The 21,721-nt window shown below is 61.8% G+C and overlaps 1 protein-coding gene across 2 annotated transcripts; it reads left to right on the forward strand.

The window, feature by feature from the left end:
- Positions 1-125: 125 nt before the first annotated feature.
- On the forward strand, positions 126-14,795 carry HNF1B (HNF1 homeobox B). Of its 2 annotated transcripts, none has more exons than XM_026047821.1 (9): positions 126-463; positions 4,558-4,757; positions 5,439-5,703; positions 5,895-6,133; positions 10,642-10,805; positions 12,734-12,866; positions 12,958-13,149; positions 13,583-13,701; positions 14,750-14,795. In XM_026047821.1, the coding sequence occupies exons 1-9, from the start codon at positions 126-128 to the stop codon at positions 14,768-14,770; spliced, it is 1,671 nt and encodes a 556-aa protein (XP_025903606.1). In that variant the 3' UTR covers positions 14,771-14,795. The 2 variants fall into 2 exon arrangements, with proteins under 2 accessions (XP_025903606.1, XP_025903607.1); XM_026047822.1 differs by having other exon boundaries at positions 5,517-5,703.
- Positions 14,796-21,721: the final 6,926 nt, after the last annotated feature.

A 21,721-nucleotide genomic window follows, 5' to 3' on the forward strand; every position in this document is an offset into this window, starting at 1 on the left:
CCGCTCCCCGCAGGAGCCTCGGCAGCCCGCGGCCGAGCGGCAGGTGTCGGCGGGGCGGCCCGGCACCGCCACCGGCACCGGCACCGCGGCCGGCACCGGGGCCGCGGCCGGGCCCCGGCAGGACCATGGTGTCCCAGCTGAGCGCCCTGCAGCAGGAGCTCCTGGGCGCCCTGCTCAGCTCCGGGGCCACCAAGGAAGGGCTCATCCGCGCCCTGGACGACATGGTGCCCAGCGGCAGCTTCGGCGTGAAGCTGGAGAGCCTGCCGCTGTCCCCCGGCGCGCCGCCCGACGCCAAGCCCGCCTTCCACGCGCTCGCCAACGGGCACGCCAAGGGCAAGCTCTCCGGCGACGAGGGCTCCGAGGACGGCGACGACTTCGACACGCCGCCCATCCTGCGCGAGCTGCAGGCGCTCAACACCGAGGAGGCCGTGGAGCAGCGCGCCGAGGTGGACAGGATGATCAGGTACCGGGGGCGCGGGGGCCGGGCCGGGCAGGGAGCCGCGCGGGAGCCCCGGCCCGGCCCGGCCCGTCGGGGCTCCGGGCGCTCCGGGAGCGGCGGTCGCGGGCGGCCGGGGAGGCCGGACCCGCTGCCGGCTCCCTGCTGCCTCCGCGCCGGGAGATAAAACATAAACTGCAGCACGTGGAGCCCGCGGTGTTATTAATTTATTTCTATAAATCATCAACAGAAAGATACACAAAGGGCCGCGATTAGGGCGCACGGAGAGGCGGGTTATTCATTGCCGAAGTTGTAAACGAGGCGGGGAGGGGGGAAGGAGGAAACCCCCAAACGCGCCCGCTCGTCTCTTTTCCGTCCCGGGGGACGTGGCCGCCCGGCCCCGCTCGGCGCCGGCTCCCGCCGGGTCCCCGCGCCACGTCCCGCTCGCACCGCGCCGGGCCGGGCCGGGCCGAGCCGGGCTGGAGCGGGACGCGTCGGGCCGGGGCGCGTCGCTCGGAGCCCCGTGGGTCGGAGCCCCGTCGGTGCGAGCGCCCCGCGCCGCTCGGAGCGGCTCCGTCGGGGCTGGCGGAGCAGCCCCCGGCCCGGTGCGGCGCCGGGAGCGGCGCGGGGCTGCGGGCTCCCGATCCCGGTCGGGTGGTGCCCGGGGTGGCGGCTTCCCGAGCTCCGTCCTCGCGGTGCCCGGAGCTCTGTGTTCCCCTGGGAAACCCTTTCCTCTCCCCGAGGCACGACGGGGTCCCAGGGCCACCCTGGTCCTGATACAGCCCTGTGCCAGCACCGGCGACCCCGGTGCCGCCCAGGATGGTGGCCCCGCTGTGGCAGGTGGGTGCCGACCTCTGCCATGGGGTGGACAGGCTGGGCTTGCTGAGGGGCTGCCACCCTCCCCAGGGACTCTGTGGGGCGCAGGTTGCCCCTGGCTTTGCGGCAGGTCCCTGCTTTTTGTGTCACTTCGCTCGCTGCCCCTGGGCTTGTCGTCCCCTGCCTGGCCCTCATTCCCAGCGGGCGCCGGCGGCCGCATCCTGCCGGGCAGCGCGGTGCGGAGCGGGGCCGCTCGGGCGCAGGTGCTGCCGTGCACAGTGTGCGCGGGTGCAGACAACGCCGGCGCATGTCCCCAAGGAGCCTTGTGCCCACGCCGTGTTTGCGCCGAGAGGCCTTTGTACTCGCAGCGCGCTCGCCTCGACCCGCTCCCAGGCTGCTCCCGCTCCAGCCCCTTCCCCTGGCCTGAGAGGGTCTCGCCCGGTGTTTGGCGCAGGCCTGGCCGAGCCCTGGCGTAGCCCATGGAGCCAAGGAGCCGGAATGCTCCAGTGGAGCAGCCGGACGGCCCAACCCATGGATCCCGCGCGGGTTGGCCGGGCACTTCCCGTCGCCGTCGCTCCCCGAGACCCAGGGCCGCGGCCCAGGGGAAGGGGCAGCACCCCCGCCTCTGATCCCCCCGTGTGTGCACAGCGATGCAGATTAGATAGACCGTTTCTGTAGGGAGCCTCTTTTATAATCCAGGTGTATAAATTCTTGGCATATTTCTGGGCGGATGTGGAGTGTATTTACCTGGTTTCAAGGCTGACAAAGAGGGCGAGCGGGGCGGGAAGCGGCGGCTCATGGAGCACCCCGGCTGGGGCAGCCACCCATTGCGACAGGGGTTCCCAGGGGAAAACAACCCAACCTCCCGCCCGCTCCCATAAAGGCCCCGGCGGCAAAGGGCCCAACGGCTCCTCGACCTTGCCGGCGCTCCTGCTTTCCTGCACCCCTTCCGCCCGCGTCCCGCCGCCGTGCTTCCCGCGTTCCAGCTTGGGGACGGGTCCCCGGGCAGCTCGGCCGGACCCAGAGCTCTGCTTTTCCTCTCAGGATTTTAGGTTAACTTAAAAAAAAAAAAAAAAGGAAAAAAGAGGGAAGCCAAACAAACACTCCAACGATTCATTCTGGGTCAAGTCCAAACATTTTGTTTAACATGAAACAAAATGTTTGGGTTTGGTTTCAGGTTCTTTAACCCTTTTAATTACGGTCAAGTTGATTCGTAAAGAGAAGCGCGACTTGGGAAGGGAAGAGCGGGCAGGAGCTGCGGGAGCGGGAGGCTGCAACGCGCAAGGAGGGTCTGAGCGAAGCCTCACTTGAAAGGGCAAAATGAAGTGAAACTCAGCGATTTGCTTCTCCCCCAAGTCTCCTTTTCCTTTCTTTTATGGCCAAAACATTGCCCATTTGATTTCAATTCAGAAATCTTATTTTGATTCAGATATTTTATTTCAATTTTACTTCAATTTAGATGTTTTATTTTGATTTTACTTCCATCCAGAATTGCTATTTTTATTCAGACATTTTATTTCAATTTTACTTCAATTTAAAACTTTTATTTTGATTCAAATATTTTATTTCAATTTTGTTCCAAATCAGAAATTTTATATCAATTTTATTTTCGTTGAAAAATTTTGTTTTGATTTTATTTCTGTTTAGAAAATTGCTTTCAATTTTACTTCCATTCAGAAATTATATTTTGATTTTGTTTCAATTAAAAAAAAAGTTTCAATTTTATTTCAGCTCAGAAATTTATTCCAACATAGAAATTTTATTCCAACATAGAAATTTTATTTCAACTCAGAAATTTAACCCAAAGCAGAAATTTTATTCCAATGCAGAATTTATTCCGAGCCACTCCAGAGCGGTGCCGCGCGCAGCCGCCGGCCGCTGCGATCCAAGGGCTCTGTGTAATTGCACGATGATGAAGCTGGGAAGGGCAAGATCAGCCGGGGGCCACGATCCCCTTGGACCTCACCAATGGGAATCTGGAGGCTTGGGAGGAAAACAGTTTTCCTAGTTTTCAGCTTTCCGGCCGGAAAACAGTTTTCCAGCCGCCTGCTCGTCGTGCCGAAGGGCTCCAAGCCGCGGGCCGTGCCGCTCACGCCGGGTTTGCCGTGCGGAACCCCGTCCCGCAGAGCTGCCCCGTGTGGCTGCGGCCACGGGAAGGGCACGGTGGAAGAAAGGAACAAAGCTCCTTAAATCCCTCGTGCCGGAAAAGCCGCCGGCGCCCCGTGGGATCCGTGCCCTTCTCCGGGGCCGGGCGGCGCGCACCCTGCTGGCCGGGCCTTGCTCCCCACACCTCTGTTTTGGCGCTGCTTTGGGCACAAAAAGTAAGAAATCTACCCACTGGGCTTCTCCCGTGACAGCTTGAAGGACCCAGAATAACTGATGGATTGGAAAAGCAGCCGGACGGCTGCTCCAGGTAGAGCAGGAGAATATCTCATTCTTCGAGTGCACAAGTGTGACGGGGCGCAGGGCCCACGCCGCTGCTCCCGCTGCTCCAGCACTTCCTTTTAGACCCGCACCAATAATAGCTGTCCCTTAAGGAGCAAATCTGGCAGTGCAAAGTAATGCCATCTAAAAGCGCTGGCCGCGGTTCCAGATTTGCCATTTTTTCCCCTGAAGCCCCTGCCCATAAAGCCGGGCTGCGGAGCCGGTGGCGCGGGGGGAAGGACGCGCTTTGCCTCCCGATCCCGTAGGATCACCGGGCTGCGGCGCCGGGCGATGCCGAGGCCAGGCCACGGCTGCTGCGGGAGCGCTGTGCCTTGCGGGCGGGAAGCGTCGCGCGCGTCGGCTCACGCGCTCGCCCCTCTGCTCTGAGCCTCCCCTGCTCCCGTTCTTGGAACAGCGTGTGCAGGGATCACCCATGGATACCCCTGGATTCCCGTTCCTGCAGACGGGAAAGGGCGGCAGACCTGGAGCGAGACTTGGGGCCCTTCCTTCCCGCGAGCGCCGCGGGCGCTGCCAGGGCTCAGATTTATGACCCTGCCGGTCCTGTTGCCGCCGCGTCCTCCCGCGCGGGGCAGGAGGGCGGCCGGGGGCGACGCCTTGGGGCCCCGCCGCGATTCGGGGGCTCCCAGACGCCGAGAACGCGGCGGATGTGGCCAACTCAGGGAGAAGCATCCCCCGGCCTTCCCACACGTGTACATACGTATGGGTACATGCATATATGTGCGTGTGCCTTTATGCCAGGTGTGCACGCAAGGCATGGAGGAGAAATCGCCACTGGGGCGGCAGCGGTTACGGAGCGCGGGGCAGCGTGAGCACCGCGCGGCTCTCCCGGGCGCACGGCGCTAACGCCGCCTCTCCCGCAGCGAGGACCCGTGGCGGGCCGCCAAGATGATCAAGGGCTACATGCAGCAGCACAACATCCCGCAGCGCGAGGTGGTGGACGTCACCGGCCTCAACCAGTCGCACCTCTCGCAGCACCTCAACAAGGGCACCCCCATGAAGACGCAGAAGCGCGCCGCGCTCTACACGTGGTACGTCCGCAAGCAGCGGGAGATCCTCCGCCGTAAGTACCCGGCACGCAGCGGGCACAGCGGGTCTGAAAGCGCCGGCACGGGCGGGCAGGAGCCGCTTGCTCCTCGCGCAGCCACGTGCGAGTTGCACTGGTGGGAACAACAGCAGCTCTGCGTGATTGCACCCCCTTAGCAGGGAGAGCTAAATAATGCGGAGCATAATTAATAATTAAGTCCAAAGGGAGAGCAATTAATAATTGCATGCAATTAGATCTGTTGCCCCCCTCTCCATCTTTTTGCAATCGCTTGCACTGATGGAAGGAGAGAGAAAAGGCACCTGTGAATGAGGCGCAGCTGGCGCCTGGCTGCAGCCGCCCGCGGTACTTAAAGCACAGCCGGGGCTGAGCCCTGGCCCAGCTGCTGCTGCTGCTGCTCTGCATGGGAGGGTTTGCCGCACGCCGGGAGCGATGCGGGGAGCTGCCCTGTCCCATTCCGGCAGCCGCGAGCAGCGCAGCCGCGAGCAGTGCATAGCTGCCTTCCTCCCGCTGTGGTGCTCGCAGCAGGTGCGGGAGCAGGGCTGGAGTACAGGCCAGGCTTTGCCAGGGCCGGGCTTTGCCAGGGCCGGGCTCAGGTGGGGGGGGTGCTCCGGGCAGGGCGCTGGCTGGGCGCGCGGGCGCCGCGGTCACCGTGCCGTGCGGCGGCAGCATCGTCACCTCTGCTCCTTTCTCTTTCAGAGTTCAACCAGACAGCCCAGGGCGGCGCGAGTAGGACGGGCAAAGGCAGTCAGGATCAGCTGCTGTTTCTCTTTCCAGAGTTCAATCAGCAGAACCAGGGGGCCGGGCCGCTCGAGGATGCCTGTGCCGAGACCCCCAGCAAGAAGATGCGCCGCAACCGCTTCAAGTGGGGGCCAGCCTCGCAGCAAATCTTGTACCAAGCCTACGAGCGGCAGAAAAACCCCAGCAAGGAGGAGCGCGAGGCGCTGGTGGAGGAGTGTAACAGGTAACGCTCTGCACCAGTGCCCGTGAGGCTGCATCCCGAGATGCTCCCGCATGGAGTGCATGGCACTGCAGTGTGTCGGGAGCCGCTCGCAGCACCAGCGTGGGCAGGAGGAGCCGGCGGGATGCAGGAAGGGCTGGAAGGGCCCCCCTCCTTTCCGCAGTGTCCCCACATGGTTCCTTTGCTCTGCACAGGGCCGAGTGTCTGCAGCGGGGGGTGTCGCCATCCAAGGCGCACGGGCTGGGCTCCAACCTGGTCACGGAGGTGCGCGTCTACAACTGGTTCGCCAACCGGCGCAAGGAGGAGGCTTTCCGCCAGAAGCTCGCCATGGACGCGTACAGCTCGGCGCCGCCGCCGCACAGCATGAACCTGCTGCTCTCCCACGGCTCCCCCCACAACCAGCCCAGCGCGTCGCCCCCCGGCAAGATGCCAGGTGAGGACGCAGCGTCGCGGGGCTCCGAGCGGCTCCGCTCCGACATGCTTGCTGCCCTGCTTGGGCAAACTGAGCCGTCACGTGCAAAAACGTCCAGCAACAGCGAGGGGAGCATGGGGGTTTTGGTGGGTTCCCCAATTGATGCTGAGCAGCAAAGTGCCCCATGCTGTGGGATGCTCCAGCTGGATGCAGCTGCATGCAGGGCAGGGTGCCCAAGGCAGTGCATCCTGCAGGGAGATACTGCAGCCAGGCTGGAGTGCAGGAGGGGGTTCCAAGAAAAATCCTGGCAGGTTTTAGGAGGAAATAGTGTAGCTGGAGTTGCCTTTTGCTGTTGGTGCTGGAGTGAATATCAGGCTGCAGCTGCAGCCCCAGCACCCAGCTCAGGGCACCTGAGCCGCGGCAGCCACCGCTGGCATCGGGGTGGCTGCGGAGCCACGCGGGGACGCAGAGCCCGCGTTCCCACCAGCCCCGTCTCGCATCCGTCGCTGCCGTGCGCCAAGGGGCGGCCGCTGGCACGAGCCCCGCGCAGCGGCGCCGGCGCTGACCACGGCGTGACCCCGGCCCGGCCGTGCCCTGCGCCCGTCCCCGCCGGCCGCGCCGCGCCGGCCGCAGCGGCTGGTTTCGGTGTCGGCGGCGGGGCGCACAAAGGCGCCCCAGCGAGCGCCCGCGTTGTCATGGAGCGCCCGCCCCGCGCGCCCAGCGGGCAATTGAGCGGGGGCTCGGTGGCCTTTGAAGTGCCCCCGCGCACCATTGTGTCCCCCCGCGGGGGCACCGCCGTCCCCTCCCGCCCCCGTTAGCCCTGCGGCCCCGGGGCCATGAGCCCTGGCATTTATGTCCCGCGGCCGAGCCCCACCGCGGGAGCTGCCCGCAGCATCCTCGGGTTTGGGGTGATGCCCCTATGCAGGGATGGGGGTTTGAGGTGGTACCCCTGCATGGGGACAAGAGTTGGGGTGGTACCTCTGCACTGGGGACAGGGCGTTTGGGGCGATGCCCTTGCACAGGGATGGGGAATTGGGGTGATGCCCGTGCACAGGGACAGGCGGTTTGGGGGAGTCTCCTCCCCAGCTGCACCCAGGCCCTGGTGAGGAGGATGCGGGTGCAGAGCTGGGGTGCCCACGGGCTCCTGCTCCAGGACCAGGGCACAGGGATGCAGTGAGGGGTTGGCTGGGGTCTGGGGCTGAGCTCGGCTCCACCATGGCCCGTACTGGCATTTGACCTGTCCTTGCCCCGTGCACTAAATGCTGCAACGTCTCGGTGACACCGGGGTCCAGGTGTGCCGTGGCTCCCGTCCCCGAAGGAGCCGGTGGCATCTCCCAAGCAAGGGGAAGGGATGCTGGGAGCGCGGTCGTGTCCCACGCCGCCTGCTCTCGGGACCCTCGCGATGCGGTTTTTAGCTCTTGGGGACCCTCACTATGGGGATTTTAACCCTTTCCACTCTGCCGATACCTGGGAGCCTCTTCCGGAGGCTGCCCTGGGCTCTGGACTTTTCCCTCCCTGCAGGGCGTTATCAGCCCTCCCGGCTCCCTGTTTGATTTGAAGGTCAGGCTGGGCGTTATCTGCCGTGCCGGGTCCCTGCGTGGCCGCGGCTGCTGCCCTCCTTATCTCGGCCACCCCCAGACAATCGGCCGCTGATGGGATTAAGGGCCGCGGAGCCGGGCTGGGGGCGCATACAAAGGCCCCGCCGCCCCGGCTCGCACCCCGTCTCCTTTAGGATGCTCGTGCATATATACACAATGTAATCACGTGTAATGTAATGTCATTGTGCATATACATGCAATATAATAATGTGCATGTGTCTATGTGTGCACGAGCATCCTACAGCCAAGGTGATGCTTGCATATATAAGGATGCATGCTACTGGTATATTATTAAGCACGGCTGCAAGTGTAGACCTATATATAAGAATAACTTTGGTCTATGCTTGGATGCTTCCTGAGCAAAGAAGGGCAATTTGAGTATTTTTCCCTTATTTCTTTTTAATGGTCCCTTTGCAAAGCGGGTCGTGGTGCGGCGGTGCCCGGCCAGCAGCTGTGCCGGTTTAGGGCCGTGCCCATTGTGCGGCCGCGGGCGCGCGGGGAGGATTCTGCGCCGTTTATGGGGGTAATTAGGGCTTTATGGCAGCGGCAGAATGGGAGGGTCTAGTCCCAATAAACAGGTTTATAATGGGTATAAACCGTGCCCCTCTGCAACTCAGCAAGGTTAACGCTTTAGGGACAGCTTGAGTGGCAGCCCCAAAAAGCTGCACTTTGGCGCTGGGTTTTGGAAGGATCACAGGGGTCGGCCGCTCTGTCCCAAGGGCTGGGTGAGCCCCACTTCGGGGCTCTGTCTCGTGAGCATCCTCCTCTAGCATCCTGGCGGTGCTGGGCATCGCCCGCAAGCTGCAGGGCGGCCGGGATGCCGTGTCCAGCATGGGCCATGTCCCCCTGTCCTGCCGGGATGTTCCTGCTCTTAGCATGGGGTGGATGGTGCTTCTGTCGCATGGGGAATATGTTAAAAAATACTAAGTTTGCAACCTTCTGGATGGACGTAACTTAAAAACGAGGAGGTCCAAGCTGCTTCATTACTCTGCCTCCCAAGGAAACACGGCTCAAATCCAGAGGTTTTGAGGCAGAAAGCTGAAGGAAGAGATTTTTCTGTCTTTCTTTCCATGCTTCCTTGCAGCACAGGGGTAGAAGAGGGTGCAGGTGGTGTGCAGGGAATGGAGTGCGGGGAGGCTGCTGGGGGGAAATGCCTTCCCATAGGATTTGCTTCCCAGGCAAGGACACCGCCAGGCCCTAGGAGCCGTTCTGGGATGTCGGTGCAGCACAGACGGTGCCAAGTCTGCCCTATGTGCTCCGGCCGGCGCGCGGCTCCAGCGGAGCTGCAACCATGGGAGCTGCGGTGCTGGCTGCACTTGGCATCCCCATCCGCAGGGGCGGGAGAGCGGGAAGGGCTGGGGCTGCAATAGCCACGGCTGCAATAGCAGGCCCAATAAATGGGCTTCTACATTATGGCTGTGGCTGCAGGGGAAAAAACCAAAGGCCTCAAAGCGGGCGGCTCCGTGGGGCTGTTATGGGCGATTTGGGAGCGGGTCGGTGCCCAGGCTGGGGGTCCCGGCGCCGGAGCCGCCTCCAGCTGCGGCCGCTCGGAGCAGGGCCGGGGCTGCCGGCGCCGCAGCCTCAATAGTGTCTGCCCCGGGCGCCCATAAACCGTGAACTCGGGCCGGGTCGTAAAGCGCCGTGGCCGGCCCGGCGCGGCATCGGCAGCGCCGCCGGCCCCACTGCCTTCCAGCGGGATCCTGGCTTGCAGCGAGGTCTCCATCCGGAGTTTGTGGCTCTTCTGGCCTTGGGCTTGTCTGGATGCCGGGAGCAGGGGTTGCTTTGGCAAGAAGCAACCTGGGATTGCAGAGGGCAGCTTGAAAATCATCTTTTAACATTTCGATGTTTTTAGGAATGGTTTCCTTGCTCCAGGAGTCCTAGCCTGGGGATTAGGAGCATCCTCTAATGATGTAGGCGAGTTGGGATCTGGAAACAGATTTTTGTTTTTCCTTTTTCTTACTGAAAGCTTCAGCAAGTCCAAAAGACCAAACTTTCCTTGTCTTGAGAGACGGTAACTTCCTGCTTGACGCACTTGTGCTTAGACCCCGTATGGATAGGCAGTCCGTAGCTTGCATTGCGCTCCGTGTCCCGTGTTTCGGTGCACGTTGGCGCTTGTACCCACGATGCCAAGACCTGAGTGATGGCACCAGCTCTGTGCTGTGCGGAGTGCCCGCTCCTGCTGCTGGCCTGGCACGGCGCTCTCGGAAGGGGCCGGGAGCTCGGTGCCCGGGACAGGTTGTTTCACAGCCCCGTAAAGGCGCTTTTGTTCCCAGCGGGTGTTTTTTCCTTTTTTTTTCACCCCCATCTGTTAATTATTGGAGATCTCTGGATGCCTTTCTATGACACACAGCTGATCACTGGGTTATCAGTGCGAGGCCAGATTCAATATATTTTTAGTGAAAACCTGTGCTTGAGGTGGATGCTGCTCCAATCGGTGTCTGTTGCTCTTTGGCCTTCCTGTGGGAATTTACTAATTCTGTGCTTGGAAAGGCTCTGAGGAAGGAGTGGGAGCTGGTGCTGGAAGGGCCCATGGTGGGGGGGATCCTTGCAGAGCTGGTGCCTTGGGAATGCCCTGGGGATGCCGCGGGATGCCCCAGCGATGAGGGATGCCCAGGAGCTCCTGGGGGAGGTGGGACACCTGGGGATGCCCAGGATCTGCCCTGCAGCTCGGGGCTGCCCGGATGCTGCAGCGTGTGCCCCGCTCTGCACAAAGGGTGACAATGGTGCAAGCGGCAGCACCCGCTCTCTGCCAAAGCCTGTTGTCCCCTCGGCAGGCAGAGAGCCGTGGTGAGCCCTGCGCGGCCCGTTGCAAAGCCTGCGGCGCCCGGCGCGGCGCCGGGGGTTCCCCAGGGCAGGGGTGTGGGCGGTCTGGGCCCCCTCCCCGTGCCGGGGCTCCCGTGCGCGGCGCTCACGGCGCGCGGTGTCTTGCAGGAGTGCGGTACAGCCAGGCGGCGAGCGGCGAGGCGGCCGCCCCGGGGGCCATGGGGCACCACGGCGGCGCGGCCATGGTGCCCGGCGGCCAGGCCGTGCTGCAGCAGGTCTCGCCGGGCGCCCTGGAGCCGGCCCACGGGCTGCTCTCGCCCGACGGCAAAATGGTGAGTACACCTGGCCCTATTGTGGCCACGGCGCTGATAAGATAAGCGGGCCCGGCGGGCAAAGCAAACAGGCGGCCGGCGGGGTTCACACGCGGCCCGCGCCGAACAATGGCGCATTGTGGGGACGGTGACAGCGCGGGGGCACGGCCGGGCCCGGTGCGCTCAGCCCTTGGCGCATCCGTGCGGCTGCATTGCTGCGCGCTTTCCCCTGCTGGTGCCACGGGGCGTGATAAACCCACACTTATTTTTTTAACTTAAGCTCTTTTTTTTTTTTTTTTTTTTTTTTTTTTTTTTTTTTTTTTTTTCCCCATTTTGAGCTGGGCTCTTCTCTTCCTCCTGCAGCCCCTGCATGTGCATGGGTGCTGTGCTCACCCCAGGGTGCTCTGCCCTTGTGTGCCCCATTGGGACAGCAGGACAAGGGGCACTGGGAGAGCTCTCCAGATCGCCAGCCCTGCCCTGCAGGGTGCCTTGGGCATTGCGCTTCATCCATTGCTGAAAAGATGGCCTTTTTGGGAACTGAAAATGGGAATGGATAGTGGTGGGGCTTTGTTTTTGTGTTTTTGGAATTGCGATAGGGCATGATGGCTGTTTTGGGGATTGCAGCTCTCCCCGGGCGCGATGCCGCGCGCCCAGGCTGCGCCTCCTCTTCCGGGGAGGCGATTTTGCCGCTGAAAGCGAAAGTCAAACATGGCCCTGGGCCCGGAGCGGAGCCCGGCGCCGCCCCGTGCGGCCGCCCCGCTCCGCTCCGCATGGCAGCGCCCGGCCCGAAACCCATAAAATGAGTCACGGGCGGCGGGGCCCGCAGGGCTGGCTGCTCCGGGTGCACCAAGGGTGCGATTTGCTGCTTTCCCCAAGGAAATGCAGCAGGCACTTCCCAAAATGGGAGGCCGTGGGTGAAGCTGCTTGGGGATGTGGTGGGAAGACCCCACAGGTCCCCATCGCTGGCACTATCCTCCTACTGCACGCGGCCTGCCCGCTTATCTCCCATCTCTGGGCAAGGCTAGCTGGTGCTTGCAAGCTGTTTCACAAAAGCATGCCGCAGGCTGCGGTTTTGGCGAGCAAACACGTGCCTTGCGTGTCCCCCTGGAAGCGGGAGCCGCCGGGGGAGCTGCTGTGTCCCGGGACCGGCTCCCGCAGGGGCGGCGCGAGGACGCGGCCACCTCGTCCCCATGTGCTGTGGGTCCGGCCTCTCCTGGGCCTCAGCGTGCTCCCATCCAGCCTTGAGGAAACCGGGAAAGTGGAAAGTCCTGGATAAGGAAATGTGACTCATTCTCCTGCTCTGGAATTTATTGATCTACTTGTTTCGATGGCAATGGAGCCATCTCGAAGCACATTCTCAAAATGAAAACAGAGCTTGCACCAGTTGCCAAAACTGTCCCTGCTCCTTCCTGGCCTCGGTGGTGCCTGCAGGACGGAGCAGCTCGGTGCAAGCTCGCCCTTTCCTGTGTGCGATCACTCGTGTGCTCTCTTGGCCCCAAGTTTGCCCCAGGAAGCAGCTCCAGTGTCTTCTCCATGCTCCGAGCAGCTCTGCCCGGTTCCCAAGCCTTCACTGCTGCCTGAATTGGGCTCCCAAGGTGGCTGAGTGTGGCTGGTGCCCCTGGCAGTGCCCTGCGTAGCCTGTTGGGGTGTTTTAGCTTGCAGTGTTTGTGTTAACTACCTTTCCCCTGCAAGGTGATGGTTAGTTAATGAGTGCAGCAAGTCCTCAGCTGCCCCTGGCACGGGCTCGGGAAAGCAAGCAGCAAGTGCCAGGGCTCTTGTGCCCCTGGTGCTGTGCAAGCGCTTCCAGGAAAGCCTTTTTGTGCCCAACTCTGGCTGTCCAGTGGCCATTTACGCCTGGGATGTTCAGGAATGTGGCAGGGCCCGGGTGTGGAGCTGGGCCGCCTGCGCTCGCTGTTGATGCCGCGCTGTCCTGCTCGCTTCTCCAGCAGATCTCGGTCTCGGGGGGCGGGCTGCCCCCGGTGAGCACCCTGACCAACATCCACAGCCTGTCCCACCACAACCCGCAGCAGTCGCAGAACCTCATCATGACGCCGCTCTCCGGCGTCATGGCCATCGCACAGAGTAAGTGCCCCGCGTCCCGCGCCCGGCGACCTCCCCGCGGGAGCGTCTCCCGTGCCGCCGGTGCTGACGCCTCGCTCCGTCCCCGTGCCAGGCCTGAACACGTCGCAGGCGCAGAGCGTGCCCGTCATCAACAGCGTGGCCGGGAGCCTGGCGGCGCTGCAGCCCGTGCAGTTCTCCCAGCAGCTGCACAGCCCGCACCAGCAGCCGCTCATGCAGCAGTCGCCGGGGCACATGGCGCAGCAGCCCTTCATGGCCACCGTGACGCAGCTGCAGAACTCGCACAGTAAGGGGCTGCCGCGGGACCGCGGGGCTGCTGCCCCGCTGCATTCGGTGGCGCGGGCGTCCTCGGGAGCTTCCCCGCACACCCTGGCCGCGTGGTGCCCGTCACGCTCCGTCAGCGCCCTTTTGGGGCAAAACACAGATTCTTTGGTCAAACTGAGGTGGGGGCGGGGGGGAAGAAAACCCTTGGGTTATAAAATAACCCCCTGTGCCTGGCAAGGTTTGCCCTCGGGTGCGTGCTCAGGACATCCCGGTGGCCCCGGGGGCTTCTCCGTGCCGCAGCAGCGTGGCCTGCGCCGTGCTCCGGCACGCAGCACGTGCCTGGCCGTGCTCCGGCACATTCCCACGGCCCCTCCGGCTCCCCCGCGTCCCCGTGGCACTCATTCCAGTGTGATACCCGTGCACGGTGTTGACGGCTCCTCTCCTGCACCCCGCAGTGTACGCGCACAAGCAGGAGCCCCCCCAGTATTCGCACCCCTCCCGCTTCCCCTCGGCCATGGTGGTGACGGACACGAGCAGCATCAGCACCTTGACCAACATGTCCTCCAGCAAGCAGGTACGCGGCGCCCGCTCCCCGCGCGGCCCTCGCGCACAATGCTCCCTTCTCCCACCCGCCCGGGGGCTGTGGGAAATATGTGGCCCTTATTGATCGCTAGATAAACAGGAGAGCGGCCTTGAACTTGCGCGCAGATAAACGCCCTCGCCGAGGGTGACGGGGAGAGGGAAAAATGCCGCCCGCGACCGCAGAGCAAACACGGCGGCGAGCCGAAGGGGCCGGCGGCGCGGGCGCATCCCGGTGTGCGGGCGCATCCCAGCGCGGCGGCGCCCCGCGAGCCCCTCGCTGGCCGCGCTCGGCTGTGCCGCCCCGGGAAGGCCATTTCCTCGGCGAGGCTTTATCGACCCATCTGGTGTGCGCTGAGCCCGAACCGCTCCCTGATTGAGCGCGCCGCCCTGCCTTTGATGCTCGCCCGCTGGAACGAGCCCTGCGAGCACAGGAAGCCTTCCCCTAATGGGAAGGGCGCGGGATGCACCGCCGGGCCGCACGCCCCCGGCTCGGTGCGGGGCTGCCCCAGGAAATTGCCCTGTGTTCCTGTCCGTCCCTCCCCAGGGATTTTTTTTTTCTCCTGCTTTCGTTGGAGCAGGAAAGGTGGCAATGAAAAGTGGGTGTGAGGAGGCAGCGCCGTGGCTGGGGCACGGGCCCCGCTGCTCACACCAGCCCCGAGCATGTGCACCCTAGCCAGAGCCAGGCACCTTCTGCCCCATGGGTGGCAGCCCTGGAAATGCTTTTTTAAAACCATTTTAAAAAGCAAAATGTGAAGAGCAGGCGCCAGGTGTGGGCCCTGGCACTGCCCGCTCGCTCGCCGGGCGTTCTGCAGCAGAGCCGCTGGCGCGCTTGGCTGCGCTTGGCAGCGCTACCGAGGGCTGCGAGCTGCCGCTGAGCCATTTCTCCAGGAGGCTGGGCACACGCGGGCACGTTGTTGTTGTTGATGTCATTTTAGGGACAATTTCTGCCTGAGACTGTGTTCTTCCCGTTGCATTCGCCCGGGGGGTGCGCAGCCCCTGGGGCGCCCTGCCCCTCACCACCTCTCTCGCCTCTCTCCTAGTGTCCCCTGCAAGCCTGGTGATGCTCCACACTTCACTTGCTTTGCACCTAGCAACCGGACCGGATTTGCCACCACTTCCCACGGGCGCCCCGGCAGCCGCCGGGGGCTTCACCCCGGTGCGGCCGGGCCGGCTCGCGTAGCGTAGCGCCGCGCCGGTGAGGACCCGCTCCCGCCACGCAGTATTTCCCGGCGCGTCTCCAGGACTCGCTCCGAAGCGCCCTCCTTCGGGGAGGCCGCCGGCCCTGCCGGGATGCTGGGAATGAGCCGCCCCGGAGCTGGCGGAAGGGACAAGTGGCCAGGTTTCATTCTCCTCCTCTCCGGTGAGGCCCGTGCGGATGGAGGGATGGGCTTTGCGTGCCGTCGAACTGAGCCCGTTAAGTGTAAATAGAGGTACAGCCCGCTCCAGCTGGCCCTTCCTGCCTCCGACACATAGAGATTTATATAAAGAGGTGAATTTTGTCCAATGGATGTAAACTACTGTAATTAAGTGCAATCCCCCCACCTGTATATATGAGTCCCAAACTGCCTCATTCTCTCGTTTTTGAACGTTCTGGTAGTGGTCAGAGCTGTGCAGAGCTTTGGCTTGACGTCGCTCCCCTTTCTGTACGGGAGCTCCCTCACTCGGGGGCTGCAGACCCTCTGGCACCGGCCCACGGAGATGCCCGCTCCGCTTGGGAGCCACTCGGAGGCATCGGGATGCAGGTCTGCAGCGCTCCCAAAGCCCCCGTCCCATCTGCACCCACCACACAGGACACGGTGGACGCGGTACCTGCGGCCAGGAGAACAGCGTTGGAAGGAAAGCCCTGGATGCTTCCTTGGCGCAAGGAAGGCTCTTTCACCCTGTGCTGGTACCGTGTCTAGCACAGTGGGACCCCGGTCCCTGCTGGGACTGACAGGAGCTGCCCAAAGGGAAATAAGTCATCGAGAAGGGGAGCCCCACATACAGAATGGCATTTAATTTAATGTATACCATAATTAAATACCATTTCTTCTGGTTTCATGGTTTCTGTGTGATCATTTGCTCAAGTGATGCCTGTCATGATCAGTGAGGGGCACTGAGATGCATAGCGGAACGTTTTAGGGAATGGGGTGTTTCCGAGCAGGGTTTGGGTTTGCTCCAGAGACACAGGGACCTGGCAAAGCCTTGCCCAGACCCGGCCTCTCACCTCCCTCATCCCTTTGCACACACAGAGCTGCATCACTAAGGATGTTGCCCTCATTCTACCACAGCTTATTCCTTAACCTCAGCGGCCGAGTGTTAAACAAACCAATTAAGAGCTGCCTCGCAGGCGGACAAAGAGCAGCCCCATCCATTTTGGGTATTGAGCCCCTAGGTCAGTGAAAACAGCCAGGGCGGCGGAGGGTGCGCTCTCGCTGCTGCCGCCTCTGAAGAGCTTTGATTGCAAGAGCCACCGCCACTGAACGCCCCGGGGCCTGCGGGACCCTGCAGCGCGTGCGGCTGCAGCTCTGTGTCGAGCGGCGGGCAAAAGCACCCCTGTTTGCTCGGGAACGTGTTTGTTCCAAAAGGCACGTGTGGGCACTTGTGGAAATGGGGAAAAACACCTGTGCAGAGGCCTGGGGCTCAACTCTGCCGTGTCCGTGGTTTGTAGCTGTCCCATGTGAAAGCTGCAGGTCCAAAGCTGAAGGAGGAATAGAGGCTCTGCAAGGGGCTCGTCAAGCCAAGCTTTCCCCAGCTGATGAATATCCAGATCCAGCATTGATCAATTAACATCATTCTCTTCAGAGAGCTGTGTGGAGGGACCAAGGGACACTGGTGACCATTGTGGGGATGGCACCTGGAGGTGCAAGGCGGGATAAGGAAGGGATAAGGGCTATGGAAGGGAGAAAAAGTGGATGGAAGGACACATCTGCACACAGGAAGACACGGGTGGGGAAGGCAGTGGAGCCTGCATGGTAAAAGCAGCAGGACGAAGACTATGAAGTGAGTGGGATGAGTGATTAGGCAGCATTTAGCCAGGATGTGTGTGAAGTTGCCCAGTGGCCGGGGCTGTGTTGCCACCCGTGCCCCGGGTACCAGGGACAAGGCACGGCTGCTTCCTAGGGGATGCTGCAAATGCCTATGTGTTCACAGCGGGGAAAGCTCCCTGGATTTGGCTGCAGCTTCTGTGCCCATCCAGGCAGAGCAGCCCGGGGCGATCCCTGGTGCGGACCTGGCTCCGGAGGGGCTGGCTGCCCGCGCGGCTTGTCTGCAAGCACAGCAGCTCCCACAGGCAAAGCCGGGCCCGGCACCGGCACCGGCTCAGAACTGCCCCAGTGCCGCCTGAGCCCGGCGCCGGTCCCAGGGAGCAGCCGCTCCTTGGAATCTGCTGCCTCCGCGAACCCTGGGCTGCTGCAGCCCCGCAGAGACGCGGGTGCAAACCCGGCCCCGTCTCGGGGCACCCCAGAGGTGCAGGCTCACACGAGCTGCTTCCGCAGCTGCAGAAAGCATCGATGCACGCGCACTGCACCGCAGTGCCCAGCTCCCAACAGTTTTCTTTCCAGACTTCTTGTCCATGTGGCCAGGGGGGTGCACTGCAAATTTTAGCAAGAAAACCAGAGGTTTGGGCCACGATGTCCTGGCGTGATGATGCAGCGGGACCCGCGGGCACGGCGGTGTCCCCGGCGCGCAGCCCTGCGCCGTGGGTCAAAAGGGAAAGCATTGTGCTCCCTGCGGCCAGCAAACACGCTCTGCCCTTTGAAGCCTTTGAGCGGCTTTGGCTAAGCCGGTGTGCGTTTGACTAGTGCGCCAGGAGGAATGCACGAACTGCTTGCGTTTGAGGCTGGGCTGTTTGCAGACGCTGCCGGCCGCCCCCTCGGCGCTGCGAGCAGATAGGGGAGCCCGGCGAGGCTGGCACCCCTGCAAGGCCGGCCGGCACCGCCGGCGCGCTCCAGGTGAGCGTCCCCGCATGCCCTGCGCTCGCCGCGCAGCAGCGGCTCTGCTCGGACCCTCGCTCGTGTTCCCGCTGTGCAGCATCGTGAGGGCTCCTGCACGGGGCCCACGGGCACGGCGTCACCGCGGGCCGCCCGCGGCACGAAGCAAAGACGCTCCATGCAGGGAGCCTGGTGTCACACGTGCGGTCAGAGCAAACACCCGCCGTGGCTGCCGGTCTGCACCACACCGGCCGGCGGCGGGGCCGTCTGCTGCCCCGGGCAAACAGGCAGCTGCGGGAAAGCCCTCGGCGGAGGCTTCCCTCGGCACAGAGCTCTCGGAGGCTCCGCATGTGCCCCACGTTCGCGCAGCGCCGGCAGCTCATGCAGGGCAGAGCGGGGCACACGCAGGGTGCAGAGCAGGGGACATGGGAAAGCCGCGGCCTCAGGCGGAGCCAGGGAACGGCAGGAGAAATGGGAAGCGGGAGTGGAGCTGGCGGCAGTGGCCGCGCTGGCTCCCGTGCATAAACCAGCCCTAAAGCCGAAAACCCCAACGTGCACCAGGGACTCGTCCCAGCCTTCCCGCACAAAGCCCGAACCCCAGAAACTTTACACTCTCTTTTAATTCCAACAACTTTTATTCTACTTTTCTATTCAGCAAAATTAATTTTCCTCCCTGTAATTAAGATGCCATCCAAATGGATTCTTAATTACAGATAAATCACAAATCTACACACTCAACTGTTATGCTTTTCAAGTAATAAAAGAGATCATTTGTCTTCTTCAGATGAACAGAGACCAAGTAGCACACCATTTCCCCCTTTATGAAGAATTCATTTGCCTTAGAAAGAAAGCCTTTAAAAAAACATTGCAAGGATTTCTTGAATAGGGGATCAAAGCTCCCACACTGCTGGAAACCATTTTTGCTAAATAAGATGTAGGCAAAGAAAAAAAAGTAAAAGTTTTGGGGCAGTGATGGGGATTACAACACCCTTGGGAGGGACGAGGAGAGGGGTCAAGAAGTTGTGACCAGGTTAGCAACACAGGGAACAGAAGGAGAGGACAAAAGAACAGAAAGTGGAAATGGACAGATGAATGAGGGAGCATGTTTCTTTGCCGAAAGAGAATAGATGCTACATCAATTCATACTGAGAGCTAAAGGCTGAGGGCCTGTTAATGGATTGGGGGACACAGCAGGGATCAGAGGTCATGAGTGCACTCAGCCAGGCTAATTGACTGTTATGTGCATATTAGTGATGATAAGTTGGTATGAGAGTGGGACGTGGGGAGCAGGTATGTAAAAGTCCCCTTTACAGCTTAGTCCTGTAAATCCTGCCTTACAACAGCTAAAACATATACTTTTTCTTTAAGTTACTGGTTTCCAGTGTCTTTCTTTCAAGAGGGGACGTGGCCGGCAGTGCCGGTTCCCCCATTTTTGCAGGATTCTCGGTGTGAGCATAACCTGCAAAGGGCGAGCGGTCTCGTGCAGTGCACGGGACGGCGCGGGTGCCGCGGTCGCTGCCGCAGCCACACGTCGTCTGCAGTGGCCACCCGGACCCTGGCAGCTCTCCGGGCACTGCCAAAGCTACTGCACTGCTGCACTTGTGTGCTTTGCTTTCCCTTTGCTGCTTTGCATTCATTAGACAGAGCAAATAAAATCATCCTTTGTCTTGTGGTGCTTCTCCGGCAGGTATCAGAGGGGGTTCAGCTCTGGGAGCTTTGATGTTGCCTTGCTCGGTACAAGCAGGAGTTGAACTGAAAACGAGTGAAATCAGTCCCAGCCTGTCTAGATACCCTGAGGATCAAACGCAGCACTAGGGAACAGTGCAGCTTGCAGCTGACTGCCTAGAATCAAAATCCAGCCCAGGGCACCCTGCTAATAGGGAGGGTTTCCCCAGTTCCCCCCGGCAGCTCCACCATTAATTACTGCATTAGCTGCTGGGCTCATCTGAAAGGCCTTTGACGGAAGGGAAATTTCCCCTTGCTGGAAATTCGCTGTCAGCACCGACTTGGCAGTGAGTGCCCGGTAATGGAGAGCACAACTAAACGCAGCGCCGGTCTCTCCCTCCACACGGGACAGGGCACAGCGCGAAGGAGACCCGGGGCGCCGCGGGCCGCCACTGCGGTCCGGCCGCCCGGCTCTGCCCGCGCGGCGCCCGCACTGCCGCCCCGCCAGCCTGGCCACCAAGGGCCTTCCCTGTCCATTGACAGAGGGAATATTTCCCGTTTCCTTGCTCCCGGCTCTGCTGACAGCATCTCCAGGGTGAGTGATGGATGCCGGCGCTGTATGGGAGATGATTTATAGTTCTTTGTTACACAAATTCCTCTACATTCTTCCCTGTCCTCTCACAGCAACCATCAGCCACCTCTTCCCGCGGACAATGACCACGCGGATGTGGATCGGTTGCACGGTGTTCCCTCATCATCATCCTTTGCTGCAAATACACATTATGCATCGGCAAACGCCTCGGCACGGGGCACCAAGGAAGGAAGCGGCTGTGTCGGGCCGGCGCAGCCACCAAGGTCTCCGTACGACCGCGTCCATCTGTCCGCAGGGAAGTCAAAAGGTTGGCGGAGAAAAGCTGCTATAAATCAGGCAGATACAGACTGTAGGGAGGACGGAGTTTATGCAATTTTTCATCCCAAAGCCTCGTAATTAAAGCAGTGGCCGTTACAGGAGGAACAATCAGCGCCTGTTTTTCTTAGGACTCTCAGAGTTTGGCATTGTAAACATGTAGCCCTTGAGAATTTTATTGCATAAAACAGTTTTTGTAATGCTGATGTTATGCGGCTTAATTGGATTTCTGTTTGTTTTACTTCAAGAACACCAGGAAAAATTTGATCTGCTGCAAGGTACTAGTAGCATGCCTGTATTGCCAGGGTCCCCAGGCTTATCGTGATGCATAAATGCATGAATTAATTAAATTCTGATCTTTATCTCTGTGAATTTTTGGACTGTTTGAGCAGCTGAGCTGCTCGGCTTGTTCCTCGCTGCCCCCGGAGCGTTTCGAGCGTGGCGACAAGCGACGTGCGTGAGCCCGGCTCGTCTCGCTGCACGGGGAGCACTGAGCAGCTGTGCTTGGCTTTAACGGGGGCGCCGCGGGCACTGCTCGCCCTGCTTCGTGTTAAACGAGTGCTTAAACGTGGTACTGACCTAGGGCTTAGAAGCAGAATTCCAGGACTGAGCCCTGGTTCTGACTGAGCTGGGTTTGAATGAGACCAAGCGAGGATTAAGGATGGACTTGAATTTTCAGTGGGGAGGGAGCCACTTGTTGCAGGGCCCAAAGGAAGCCCGCAGGCTGCTGCTCAAGGGCTTATACAGGGAAAAGGGAAAAAAAGGGGACAACCCACTAATAAACCACTGGTTTGTGTAGTCATAGGTCCAGGGACACTGGCTGATGCATCCATTGGATCTGGGCCCCCAGGGACCTGCTGCTCACCCTGCAGCCCCAACAAGCACCCAGTGGCCCCCAGCTCCTCCCGACCCTTCCTGCTTTTATTGCAGAAGTTCCTCAAAAACGAAGGGCCGCCACTGGCCCAATCGACCTGGCCCAAACATGAGCATGGGCATGGGCAATGGCATGGGCCGGGCACAGGCCTGAGGGCAGCGGTTATGGGGCAGGGGCTGCTGTGGGGCTCCGGGGCCTGACGCGAACCGCGCGCACCCAAATCGGGCGCTTTTCGCCCCAATTTTCCCCGCCGCGTGGTTGTCACGGCGACCCGCCAACATGGCGGCCGCGCGGGGGCGGCGTTACCATGGCAGCGCGCGCCGGGGCCGCGGCCTCCCGGAAGTGCTGGCGGCTTCCGGCGGGGCGGCGGCGGCGCCATGGAGGCGCGCGAGCTGTTCTGGCGCCTGGGCGCCGGCGCGCGCTTCGACGTGCGGCGCTTCGCGGGGGACGCGCGGCGCTTCGCGGTGCGCAGCGGCCGCGGCGGGGCCCCCGCGCCGCCCGAGCGGCGCCCGGCCGCCGCTCACCGTCCCCCTCCTCGCCCCTAGGTCGGGAAGGGCAGCGGCGATGGCGCCCCGGGGAGCCTCGACTTCTTCGGGCCCAAGCAGGGAGCCCCGCGCGCGGAGCCGCCGCGCGAGGCCGGCACGAAGCGGGGAGC

Source organism: Nothoprocta perdicaria, unplaced genomic scaffold (genome assembly GCF_003342845.1).
Source record: "Nothoprocta perdicaria isolate Ctin4 unplaced genomic scaffold, notPer1 scaffold_50, whole genome shotgun sequence".
Taxonomy (NCBI): Eukaryota; Metazoa; Chordata; class Aves; order Tinamiformes; family Tinamidae; genus Nothoprocta; species Nothoprocta perdicaria.

Excerpts from the sequence above, each read along its gene's own strand:
- HNF1B (XM_026047821.1), top strand. The coding sequence starts at position 126 with ATGGTGTCCCAGCTGAGCGCCCTGCAGCAGGAGCTCCTGGGCGCCCTG. Across the intron at positions 464-4,557 it reads GAGGTGGACAGGATGATCAG|CGAGGACCCGTGGCGGGCCG; the intron begins GTACCGGGGGCG and ends CCTCTCCCGCAG. Across the intron at positions 5,704-5,894 it reads CTGGTGGAGGAGTGTAACAG|GGCCGAGTGTCTGCAGCGGG; the intron begins GTAACGCTCTGC and ends TGCTCTGCACAG.